The sequence below is a fragment of the Stegodyphus dumicola genome, chromosome 6 (assembly GCF_044657685.1).
Source record: "Stegodyphus dumicola isolate Sdum_Otavi_A_Nest chromosome 6, ASM4465768v1".
In the NCBI taxonomy this organism is placed as follows: Eukaryota; Metazoa; Arthropoda; class Arachnida; order Araneae; family Eresidae; genus Stegodyphus; species Stegodyphus dumicola.
In genome coordinates, this window is record NC_140773.1 from 193,203,780 (window position 1) to 193,217,931 (window position 14,152).

Consider the following 14,152-nt stretch of genomic DNA (forward strand, 5'->3'; position numbering starts at 1 on the left):
TAGAGATTCTACACAAAAAAGTTAACTTTTGGCCCCACTTGGCAACAATATACTGATGTTAGTGTACCAGCTGACTTAATTCGCTATTCTACAAAGAGTTCCAAATGTAAACAAATGACTAACAGGCTGCAGCATGATCAGACACATTTAGTGGCAGGTTGTGCTCCAGTAAAAAGGGCATTCTGCATTAATAGCTTTTTGATCCTTTGTTTCCAGTACAACTCATGTTGTCCTTGTCTACACACATGTTTAAGAATATCAGCCCTTCCACTGTGCAAAATCGAAATGACAAACAATTCTTATGCATTGCAATATTACATTTCCCTGATGAAAAATTAATAGAAGGAAAGACATCTATGTATGATTTTTGAAAAGTACATGAGTATTTTACATTTTTATCAGATTCAAAAGATTGCGTTTTCTTAAACTGTTTTTGGGAAGCAAGTGAAACTTATGCTGTCCACTGGTGAGATGAACAAAAGAAACAGCCTCAGTTGTGCTCAGTGGCTAATATATGCTAGATGACCCGCAGTGGCGCTTTATTCTCATTGGAAAACTAGAACATGATGTTTTCAGACTTGCATACAAAGCAGAAACGTGCCACTTCTCACTGATGAAATGACTTCGATTTTCATTTATATATATACATAGAGAGAGAGGAAAAAACAAATGGTTTCAGATACCCAGAATCATTTTTTTTGGGGTGCAGGTAATTAAGTAATAAGCCAGGCTACATAAAACTTGTGAGAAATTTTAAAAATAACATAAAGTCAGGAGAAATATGTTGAAAATCGGGTTGGCGGGAGTATAGTTGGGAACTGGGAATCTTCTTCCTAGTATTGTATTGTGGTGGAAACTATACCTGTATAAACAGTAATGCCTCATCTACTTTTACCTATATCTAGCTGTGTGAAAGGCGTAAAACTGCTTTAGATTGCTATAAAGGTAATTTTTGTAATAAGAAATATAATTTTTTGCTCAAATTTTCTTTTGGTTGCTTTTGTTAATTACACGCCAACAGTGACTGAAGTGTATTGGAAAAAACTCATATTTTCACAACAGTGGTGGCTGTTGGATGCAGAGAGTTAATACAGCCAAATTCGACTGTAATGAATTTCAAGGGACCAGAAATTTGGCTAGCTATATCTGATGTGATTAAAAAATTATCTCGCGAAAACATGTAAATATTGAATGAAGAATCACAGAAAAGAAAAAAACTGGTATGTCATATCTACTAAGTACTTTTAAAGACCATCAAAAGAAAAAGAAATTAAGAACCTATCAACAAATGGGAATTGAATAAATTAAAACAACTATCTATGCCCAAACTTCTTTTTTGCAATACATTCTAAGAACAAAACAGTTCTCTAAGTAGGATGCATTATTATTAAACATGATCTATAATCTAATATTTAATATAACAAAACCAACTTTGTAAAATTTATCAAGCAACTAGTATTAAAATACAAAATTTCTTGAAACCTTTATTTATTTACATTTAAAATAGTCTCACATGTTTTAAAGTTGATTAATGATGCTTTAAGTTTTATTTACAAATATGTTTACGGTGATTTGTTATTTTGTACCTCATTTTGTCATATACTCAGTCCAGAGATTCATGCAGATTTTATCATGGAGGTAGGAAAGGGAGGAGGGGCCAACCCACGCTAAAAGTGAAGCACTGCTTTGAAGCTTGGGTCACCAGATGGGGTGTTTTTGGTTCACATTCAGAAGCTCGCTTGACAAGATTCTGATAGTATTTCGACACACGACAGTTCCATAGAAATCGAAAAAGGGACACTTTCGCATGAAAGAAACATTCATAGTGTGATGGATAATAGCAATTTGTATAGTTTAGTGACATTTACGCAAAAATCACATCTTGGTTATTTTTCGATAACTAACAACAGTGATTTTGATTATGAATTTGTTTTATAAAATTATAAGCTGTTGCACTACAAAAATATAGATTTTAAGAAAAATGTTATGCTTAAAGAATGAAAAATACCTTACGGTACATTTAAAATTGTATACGTCTTTCAATACCCTTGATAGAGTATTCGCTACTTTTATTTTATTTTCCAAACGTCAAAATGTTTTAAATAAAACAAACTTTTTTCACATCCATATATTATTGTAACGTGTACCTTTTAAAATTTTTTAGAGGAGAGGCTTTACTGCTGCTCATTTTAAACCCATCGTTTTAATTTTATATATCTGAAAAATAATCACTTTGGACCTACACGTTTTATAAATATAAAATTATGTATGTTAAAATATTTGTAATTAGGCACATAGGTCAGATTAAGTTTTTATTAAATAGAGTAACGCATGCAAGGGCTATCTGCCTAAAGACAGAGATGCCATAGTGGAGGAATTTTGAAGAAAAACTGACCTTTGAGTGGGTATTAAAAATAATACTTATAATTTTCATTCAAATTATATTCATATACATTTTTTATGTAAAACTTTCGGGTGTATGCTAAATTAGTGTAAATTACTTTACATGAAAAACATAGTGAATGCACAGAAATTAAAGATTTGCACATGCCGGAAATGAAAAATAGGAAATATGTATGGGTATTTATGCATGTGCTTGCAAAAAGCATGTATCTGCCTTTGACAAAATACTTAAATATTCATTAAATTATTTATAAATGCATTTGAAATGAAGAATTTATTCACTTATAAACAACTGTGAAAGTACTGTGAAGAAATCTAATGATTAAATGTATCTAATTTATAATGATTATAAATGTTATCTAAATATATAATAACCTTAATATTGAATTGTAAACATAAATTGAAATCCTGTTGACAAATACGTTATAAAACCATTTAAGCAAGAATTGTTCGTATTGGAAAGCAATCTGTTAAAAGGTATTGTAAAGCAAATGCTATGAGATGCGCACTTAAGAACGTAATAAAGAGTTTTGGAATATGTATTGTTGAAATGAAGGGTAAAAAAAAGATCTGATAAGTATAAAAGAATTATTCCCCTTACATTTTATAATAACTCAGTTACAAGTTTTAAATAATACTTAAAAAAAAAAAAAAAAAAAAAAAAAAAAAAAAACTTATTTTATTCCCTTTCAGAAATGTTCAGAGAAAGTCAAGTACTATTTAATTATTAGGAATTAGCGAAATACTTTAAATAAGTATTTCGCTAATTCCTAATAATTCTCTAATTTAAAATGAACCGAATAGAGCATTAATTATAAATTGACTTACTTTTTTCGATTTAAAAGATGCCTCAGAAGCCAAAAAATCATGTCATATTTAAGAAAGTATTTTAGGAAGTTCTATAAATAGAAAAGAAATAATGCATAATTTTAATATTAATAATACAATAAACTTTGATCTTAATTTTTGTACCTTAACCGAATAAAATTGAATTACCTTAATTTTTTTTCTAATGTAATTAACGAAAACTTGTGAAAATATTTCATTCAAATTAAACCATTCTGAGAAAACTGTCCTGTGAAAAGTATAGCATTTAATTCCGTTCAGAATGAAATGTTGTTTAAAAATATGTTGTTTTCACATATCTAGGACTCTGAAGTGTTGTAGAAAAAGAAAATATATACATTTATATGTATATTTACGACGTAATTACAAAATATTTACACCCGAACGCGTCAAATCCCATAGAACTCAATGGTAAATGACCCAATGTTTTGGTCACCACGTAGGGATCGCCGGTGCTTCAGAGCAGGGTACGGGAGAAGCTTGTTTAGGGCGACTCCATCTTACTTCCTACCTCCATGGATTTTATTTCCAGTGGCTTAGGTTAAAATGAAGAGTAAAATCATAATCAGCATTGGCTAGAGAGAGACAGCAGGATATTGACACAGTTGGTAAGCATTGAAAATTAGTAACATTTTGTCTATCTTATCCAGTTTGCATAGAGTTGCTGGAATTATAACTAGTTAATATAAAATTCTAATAAACTGCTGAAGGTGATAAATTGTTTTGTGTAATTTTAGGTCTCACTAGCTGTAAGTAATAAAGTGCAAGGATTATTTTAATTTTCTAATAATTATTTTAAATTTTGAAACCCTTTCCTTTTTTTTTTTTTATTACATGATCCAGCCTTAGGCACTGCATGGAAAGGGAGGGATGTCCCATGGAGGTCTTTTTAAGGGAAATTGGCTCATATCCATGTTACACATGGGAAAAACCATGAAAACACCCATGCAGCCAGCCTGTTCACCAGGACTCGAACCCTTGACCGAACTACCAGCGTTCAGTGGCTTTTATCGCTCACCCACTGGTGGACCAAACCTTTTCCTTTAAATTCTCGTTTCCCATCTACATCTGTTTACCAGAATAAGTTTTAGCATTGCATTATTTGTAAATGAGGTAGAGTATTTAAAGAAAGTTTCACTTACTTCAAAGATAATTTCCACTTCCTAGTTTGTCCTCTGGACCCACACTGCAGCATTCAACTACTTCCAGTGCTCCAAGAAGCATGCTACTTGACGATAGCCGGATCAAAGCAAGCACAACATAAGCTATTCGCGGCTAAGCACCAAAACTGGAACTTCAAGAGAAGAGCTTAGGAGTCCTTAGTGGCGCATGTTTGCCGTTCAAGCTGCTTTTAAGCTAATTACGCTTGGCCGTATTGTACTAGCCTGCTGATATTTGCTGCTTAATTTAATTAAAGGCTAACTATGTTAGATAATTTTGTACAGCTCTGGCTTAGTTGAGCATTAGATTAGCTTCTTATTTAGCGGTAAGTCGTTACATAGTTCAACTAGGTTTCTACGAAGTCAAGCATACTTAAAGTAGTTAGAAACATTATAAAATTTTTATGTTAATATTTACATTTTTGTATTGTGTCCATAGTAAGGATTTAGAAAGATAATAACTCCCCTTAACATGTACAGAGAACTATTAAGAATGAGGAGTTAGTTATAACTAATTAAATTATGTAGTTGAATACCTTGTATTATGTAGTTATTATAGATTTACAGGGTCACTTCTAAAAATATTCATTAAAAAAGCACTATTAATATCAAAATCTAAGACCATTTTACAAATTAAAATAACATAATTATACATTTAATTTTGAAACCAATTCTAAACTGATATTAGGATCCATTAATATACATTAATAAGTACAAAACACACACACGATAAAATATTTGAAATATTTTAGCTAATTTATAGCACTTATTTTAGCATCTTTTCTAAGTTTATTTGTCTCAATAAACAATTGAATACTCCCACTAACCTCTGCTTTGTCTTCTAGTTTGATAATGTTTCAATAATATACCTTTGAAGAACAGTTTTCTTTCTTTTTATATAATCATATTCTTCTGCAATAAGTTTCTCTCTTCATTTTAAAATTTTCAGATTTAACTAAAGATTTGTGTTATTCTAAAAAACCACATATGTAGAAGAGACAGAAGGAGGCACCGAACAACAAGATTTAGGGTCCACACAGTTTGCAAAAGCCTTGTATCAGTCCTGTGTATGGTGCACTCAGACATACAAGATGAATTTTTAAATTGTCATTTTTATATTTCTTTCTTAATGGAAAGATTCTTTTCTATCCATGTGACAAGATTAGAATCATTTTTACAATTTTCCATGCTTGTGTCAAATGAAAAGGAGAGAAAATAAAAGGAAGATAAACATGTTAAGAGAAAGACTTCAAATTTCTCAAAATTAGGAAATTCAAATAATTTTGTTTTTACTGTTTTTCCAAAAATTCTCTAAAAATTAAGAAATTCATATCAAATTTTTTGTAAAACACGCTCATTACGCGTTAATACCATGAAGGTATTTTTCATTTTGTGACCACATCATAGCTGCAAAGAAAAATTACATAAAAAAAGTCTTTACAGCATTGGTACCTTGCATGCTATATTAAATAGATCAGCATTTAAAAACACAGACTGTGTAGTTGTGTTATGATAGCTGATGACCATATATACCTGCTACTTTAATGTACAGGAAAATTACCCTCATAATTTATATTTTATTACAGAAAATTTTAAGATATTGAAAATAATTTAGTTTTTATTTTAAAAATATACACAGAAGTCTACATTTGTATCACATTCGCTTATTTAAAGCAGCAACAGCTGCATCTTCAAATTGGCAAGTTATCAATATATTGCGGAATTTCTCAAGCAAAGATAAAAGATGTGATCTCCTTATATTTTCACAATACATAATTTCTTCTAAGTGATGCTTCCCATCGAAATACGGATGAAATCTGTAAAGAGATTTTATAATCGTTAATTTAGTTCTTGCACTAGTCATATATATGATTTCTCAAATAATATAAAGAATGAAAAAAACTATAAAAACTTTTTCTTTTTTTTTTTAAATTTTGCCAGCAGACCTGATAAGAATTCATACGATCTCAAATCTTATAGATATTTAAAGCAGGCATGATCTTTTAATTTTACTGTATGAAAGAGTATGCTGTGCACTAAACATTTTTAGTGACATTAGTTTTAAGTGAAACCTTTGCAGACAGATTTATTACATTATCCAATACATATTTTGTACAAATTGGTTTTAAACATTATTTAATTTGATATAAAGTATAATGAAACTGAACTACAAAAGTAAAAAATTCTTGTACCAAAGAAAAATTAAGATTCAAATGAGTAAATTTATCTATTAAATCAAACAGACACAGCAGAAGAAATGAAACATTTGATTAAGGCTAGGGGAATTAAGGCTAAGCTATGGGAATGTTACGAAATTTTACACATTAAAATTTTTTTGCATTCCCAGCAAATGATTTTAAATGAGATGTGTATACATAAAAATCAAAAATAAATTATTTTTTTTATCTAATATTTATTTAGCTAACATTTTACTCTACCCTTCAGATTTCATAACTTATATATTCTTGACACTTGTTTCTCTATGTAAGATATCATTTGAATATCATCAAGTGAGAAATATATGAAACAAATATTACAAAGATACATATAAATATGTATTGAGGTAAAATATTCAACAGTACAAAGTTTGAAAGTGTATGATTTTTTATATTTAATCTCACTTCGAAACTTCAATAATGGCATATTACACAAAGTTCTTGGACTTTCACATTTATATAACATTCTGAGAATTGCAAAACCCTCAGTAAATTGGATAAATTACATATTCTAAATTACTTTGCTTTATGATAAACAGGTATAGAGTGGAGCAAGACCGGCACCTGTGCATCCAGTTAAATATATTAGGTATTGACGGGATTTGCTAAGTTTCTACCCCAGATGGAACTCTGAGAGAAAACACCATGGGTGCAGTGCGAGGATCTTCCATGCTTTTCCGCTATCACCAACCTATTGAGAGAATATCGGCTTGCTGTCTATTTTGAGTGCCTCTTTGTCGTACAGACACTAACAAGCATTTATGCCTTTCCTGGAATTTGAAATCCGGTACCATTCAGTACAGCAGTCAGTCTCTAAACACTATCCCTTTTGGGTGGTACTTTATGACAAACAGATACAGGTTGAAGTAAAGCTGACACCTATGCACCCAGTTATGCATATTAGGTGTCACTGGGCCTTGCTAACTGCTAAAGTTCCACCTGAAACAGAATTCCAAAGAACAACCTATGGTTTTATTTGAAATAGGGCATCTTCATGGCTGTTGCAAACATTCAACAGATGCTCAGCATATTTCAAAACGTCTGGCAGTCTATGCAGCATCCATGCTATGAAACTTCCTGCAACTTTATTATCAGGAAAGTCATGACTTATTTTAAGCTAATAGTCTTTTAATGTCAATTTTTGATCATGATATATTCATATTTTCTATCTTAACACCTCTGCAAGTGGTTGTCAATGGTTTTCATGCGACAGCCTTTAATATCCCTCTACTCTACCCCTCCTAGAAGTTGTTCCTCTAGTTTTTAATCACTCTGTTTATATATATATATGTAAGATGTAACAAAATATGATAGCTGCTTTTAAAAATAATTGGCAACCTCAATATTAACATTTCTAGATTTGGTGCTCTCCCCATGAATTCATCTGTTTTCCTAAATTCGAGATCATTCCAAATTACATAACACTGCTTGGAAAAAGTAACTAAAACTAATATTGACCAATCATAGCTTACAGTACTTTCTGAATCTTCGTAGTATAAATACGGCTTTGCGAGGAACTACGTCCCTTTTTTTATCCTGACTTCTGATATGCAAACAACTCTGCGTCGCTTATGCTTTCCTGCCCGACGTTACGTAGTATACCTCTATCTGTGTATATAAGAAATTATTGTATTCAAATATGATTTAAAAGTAAATTTGTCTGCTGAAAGATGATTTGAGATGTGTAAAAATAAAGATGGTGATTCTTCAATTTAGTTTTGTTATCTGCTTCATCAAGCCCTCACCCTCAGCTATGAAGCAATAATGAAAGCTGTTAAAAGTTTCCAGTGCCTTCATCTATGCATTTTAAAATCATGACAATTTTTACAAAAAGTTGCCCAGGATTGTAAATGCGATGAAACTTTCCCCAATGGATTTCGAAGCTTTTCAAAGCTCCCAACAAGTCTCAATGTTTTCACATACACATTTAAATTACTACACACACACACACATATATATATACACACACCCTTTTCAGACATGAAAAATAGAAGTGTTTGTCAGTTCCCTCACTAGAACGGGAGATACAGAATGATATGCCATGATTATGAACTTTATTACGTGAAAAGGTTGAATTTTTGATATGGTATAGCTAAGGATTTCTTTATGATTGTAGCCATATCTTTTATATTCAAATCTTCTTTTTTCTTTTCTTTCTTTCTTTTTTTTTTTTTAAGCACAGCCGTACGATAAAATATTTGAAAAGCTATACCTAGTAATTGAATTATTTAACTTATGACAAATTACTAGATGTCTATTTGCCTAAAAAGATAAATACTTTTATGAAAATTTTTTTAAAGAAACCTGGCTTATATTCATGTTATACTCAGAAAAAAAAAAAATTCCAAAAATTCCATGAAACTAGCCTGTCTGCTGGAACTTTAACTTCGATCAAGTATCAACAAACTGAAGTTTTATCACTCGACTTCTAGTGAGGCTACACCTACTTAAAGATTCCATATAATATTCAAACATATACTATCAGATAAAATGAAGGAGAATTTTTATTAATATAATAGATGAGGAGATAGGTAATCTCTGGTGTATTTAGTAGACATCATGCTGGTGATACTAAGAAAGCTTCCAAGCAGCTTTTTATAACTGATTAGAAAACAGATAGATATTCAATCATGCCAAAATGTCATGCTGGCCGGAAGATCAGCCAATTAGAATTAGCTGATTATTAACAAATTCTGAGCACATACATAAGGAAAAAAAATCTTAAATGAGAACAGATAAAATAAATTTGATTTGAAATAATAAAAATACATCAAAGGGCATTGAGAATTATAAAAACCAAAATCATACAAATTTTTGCATACTAAATTGTGTAAATATTTATTTCCTTTCTAAAAATCTGAAATATTCTTTGAATGGTCTATATAATTATTCACAAATTGCACCCAATGATAAAAAAATATTTTACACTAAACTTTTATGTGCAAGATGCATACAGTGATTCATCAACATTTTTAATCAACCTGGGTAACATTAACAATGGTATTCAAAAGTAATAAGTTTTGTAAAATGAAATGATTTATTACAGATGCTTCTTACATTAATAGAATTATTTTCCATTCAGTTAACTGCCTACAACCTCACCTCTTATTAAAAAAAAAAAAAAAAAAAAAAAAAAAAAAAAAAAAAGATTAACTGTAGCACAATGACCTGAAGCTATCTGCATTCAATATATTGATCAATAGCTTCTTTTAAAACTCATTTGATTGCCACTTTTCTAACAGATGCATTGGTATTGCTTTTTTTTTTTTAAATCAGGATTTTCATTCTGAATAGAATATAGCTTTGACTCGCATACTAATTATATCTGCATAGTTGATGCTTCACACTTCATAACATGTTTAATGTGACATTAGCTGAAATAATAGTGAAAAAGTGTCTTGCACTGCAAATTTTTCTTTAACTGACTTATGAAGAAAATATATGAGTGAAGCTGTATTAGATGCATGGTATATCTGTTCCTCTTGTAACTCACTTGAAGAAATAGCGGTATTTGAAAAAGAAGAAATGTATTTAAAACTAAATACCAGATTTATATATATTTAAGATATATATATTGATATCCTTTCTTCTATCAGTTGCAGTGAAAACAGAATTACCAAAGGGTAAACAAAATAAAAAAAATACTTTTTTTAACACACATATTTACTTGCTCTGAATTTCATACAAATAAATTTAAATTATTCATGCACCTTAAGAGATCGAGCAGAACTGGATAATGTCAAAGCATATTAGGGTTACCTACTGAAGAGGAAGGATGCCTCTGTATAGAACTTTCTATGTGGAAATGGCTCATATTTGTACTAGACATGGGAAAAACTATGAAAACTTTAAGCAGCCATCCCACTCACTAAGATTTACATGCAAGTCAAATTAGCAGTATTCATCTTACTACCTAAATCTAATGAGTGTATGTATCTTAGAGATGCTGCCATTTAATGAAAGTTTTCCATATTGAGTCTCAAACTTCGTTGCTAAACATTTTTAAGGGTGGATAAAATGAAAACAGAACAGCAGCCACAAAATGAAAAGGTATTATTTATTTTAAAATGTAATCACCAAAACCATACATGCACTTACCCACTGTTGTACCAAGTGCTGAACAGCTCATTTGTAGAAAGAGTTTGGCTGAGACTGAAATCAGTTTCGAACTGTGTCCATGACTTCACTGTCCAAGTGAAAACGTCGACCTGCGATGCCTTTTTCAGTGAACCAAAGATGTAAAAGTCATATGATGAAAGGTTGGGGCTGTATGGTGAGTATTCCAACACACTCCATAGAAATCGTGCAAGCATGTTCAATGTGCGAGTGGGCGCATATTGTTGTTGAGCTAAAGCACTTCACAAAATACCTGGCCACCACTTGGTTGCTGCACGCAAACATTCTGGGATATTACAGTACTGAGCAGCTTTGATTGTTTGAACTAGGGCCAGGAACTTAATGAGAAGTAGGCTTTTCACATAAAAAGTCAACATGATTTTTTCCATACTCTTCATCATCCTGGACTTCTTAGGCGATGGGGAGCTGGGATGTTTCCACTACTGGTTTTGTCATTTACTATCTGGTTGGTAGTGACGGTACCTGGATTCATCACATCCAACCAGAAACTTGTCCATCACTTTGTCCAAAAAATTGTTCTACAACCAGAAACTTGTCCATCACTTTGTCCAAAAAATTGTTCTATAGAACAATTTTTTGGACAAACTGATGATATTGGAGAAGATGCTGCAAGGACAATCTCATGCGAAGCCACCTCTGATTATGAGACTGTGTGATACCCACTATGCACTTAGTTTCCCGTAATGCAGTTTCTCTGTAATGATGGCACGAACAGAGTCGAAACTCAAATTCACCTCCTTGTTGATGTCCTTTATTATGCACAGTCTATCTGCATGGATGATCTGGTCAACTTCATTAACCAAAGCATTTGTGATGACAAGGTGAATTTGATCAGGTTGTGGATCATCTTTCAAAGATTATCCGGCCCTTGTGGAAATGCTTGTGCTAGTCCTGCACAAGAGTCAGTGACAGTGAGTGTTCTTTGTACACTGTTTTCATTTGCCAATACACTTCACAAACTCAAACACCTTTTATCGCTAAAAATCGAGTAACACCATGTTGCTCTTTTTTAGTTGCAAACATTATGCAGACATGGATGAAATGACAAATGATTGTCTGCCGGATGACACAGTTGGCTGATCACCAGCACGTTTATCTAGCGCAAATCCATTCTGCAATAGAGGTTGTCTTTCTTAGCTCCGGCACTTCCTTTACACACAATTCACGACAGTCATGTAAAAATATCAAATTATGGCCACTGTTCTGTTTCCATTTCACTCACACCTGGACAGCAAAAACATGGACACAGTTCAAGACTAGTTTCAACTTTAACCAAACTCTTCCTATGAATGAGGTATTCACCATTTTGTGGAACAGTGGGACAACTGCTTGGATAATTTTGGTGAATACATTTGAAAATAAATAACACCTTTTCATTTGATGGCTATTGTTCTGTTTCCATTTGATCCTGCCTTATATATTGGTGCTTTTTTTAAATAAACTATGAAAATTATTTTAAAAAAGTAAATTAAAATGAATTAATAGCAAAGGATGAGAGTAATAGGACCCTTTAAGACAGGGGTTCTCAACCGGTGGTACACGTACCACTGGTGGTGCGCAAGAGAAAAATAGGTGGCATGCATAAAAGCAAAGTATTTTTAATTATTAAATTCAAAAATTAAAACCCCAACATCCTGAGTTTTTTTTTAACACTCTTAAATTTTTGTGATCTGATCTTTGTTCAAGAGTGGTGGTGGCAGTAGTACTTTGTAGTGGTGGTACTAAAGGTTTTCAATTTTTGTTTAGATGGTACGTGTCAGTCAAAAGGTTGAGAACCGCTGCTTTATGTCTTGGGTTCTTGAAGGATAAACTGTATGTTGTCCACAAAAACCGGCTTAGCCATGCCTTCATTACAAAATATAAGACGATTCAAGCATTTTATGCTGGTAAACAGGGACTACAGGTGAATGATGTATAATATGGTTGTAAAACTGGTGGCCCGGAAAGCAATTTTATGCAGTCTGTAAAGACACTTCAATTACAGTGTTGCAAAGATTTGAGGATTTTTACTTCAAGTCCAAGTTTTCATTTTTTTTTTTTCAATTGCATTAAAAATGAATATAACAATACACCAGAAAATCTATAAATGTGGCTAATTTATTCACAATGTAACATAAATCTTATTCAAAGATTTGATGTTAGAGTTTTTATTAACTTTTATTTGTATTTGTTAAAAAATAAATAAGCTCAGTTATGGATTTTTGCAGAAGGAATAATTGCTTTGTTTAGGAATACATTTATATACAAATTATTTAAAACACATTATTTAACGACAATATCAAAATTATTTGAAAGAAATGTCAAGCTAAGAACATAATATTTCGCTGTCAGTATATTTGAATTATAAATTATAACCAATGAAAATGTCTTATAGGTACCAAACTTTAAATTTCAGATAGAAATAAATATAAATTTGAATTTTTCCCTTTGCAATATTATTACAATGATCACTATTGTATAATAAATATTTAGTAAGCAAAATTTAAAATTTATTTAAATATTTTTTATTTTGTAAATAAAATATTTCCTTTTATAAAAAAAAAAGGAAGGATAAAGAAAAGAAAAAAAAATCTGGCTCGTCGGCTGCTTTTACATTATCTATTCAATCCGCATACAATTTGACTCTAACATCACTACTCTATAGCAATAGATTTTGGATTCACTTGTTTGCGACATTGCATGGGATCTTTGGATCCCTTCCCATGGTGAAACAAACTCCTCTTCCTAGCAGCTGAGTTATACTCTCATCTTGTGTTGAACAGACTGCAGCATTTTTATTAAAAGCAACTGATAAATTTTAACAAAACAATATAAAAACAGAACCTAAAAAAATTCTTTAGGTCATCTTTGCTGTTGCTTGAGACATTTCTTAGAATACTATTTTGTTCAGATGGTGTCAGATTTGCTAAACGCATAGAATCCTGCTCTCGCAAGGATAAATCTTCTTCAGAGACACTTGAAGCTTTAGAATGCGAAGGACTAAGAAGTGATTCTTCACTTTGGTCTGTAATATTAGAGAAACATAAAAATTTTCATTAAAAAATATACAAACAGCACGTGAAATTAAATTCTTTCTCTTTATCAGTTGTGAAAGCGACTGAAAATACTTAAATTACCAGTTATTTAATTATTGTACAATAATACTTGATTTAAAGAGGATTTGAAACATACATAAGCATTACAATATAAACTTACATAAACAGGTTGTCTTAAAAATGTAGCAACAAACTGTTTTGGAGAGGTTAGTATATCAAAAGGATTGAAAATTGCATAGCAACTCAATGACCAGATACGCCAGGGGTAAGTGACAGCAGAGGTAGAAAACTGGAAAGAATAAAAGAGATTGATCAATTTGAAACATTTATTGGACATTATGAGTCAAATGGCATA

At 31.3% G+C, this 14,152-nt stretch overlaps 1 protein-coding gene across 4 annotated transcripts in view; it reads right to left on the reverse strand.

Moving 5' to 3' along the window:
• Positions 1–6,009: 6,009 nt before the first annotated feature.
• Nprl3 (GATOR complex protein Nprl3) overlaps positions 6,010–14,152 on the reverse strand; it is a 61,918-nt gene continuing 53,775 nt past the window's right edge. For 3 of the 4 annotated variants that reach the window (XM_035371574.2, XM_035371576.2, XM_035371573.2), the window contains 2 exons: positions 13,586–13,766; positions 6,010–6,226 (listed from right to left, as the gene is read on the reverse strand). In XM_035371574.2, the coding sequence (XP_035227465.2) occupies positions 6,064–6,226; positions 13,586–13,766 (344 nt within the window). In that variant the 3' untranslated portion in view covers positions 6,010–6,063. The remainder of the gene's footprint in view (positions 6,227–13,585; positions 13,767–14,152) is intronic. The other variant, XM_035371577.2, reaches the window with a different exon arrangement.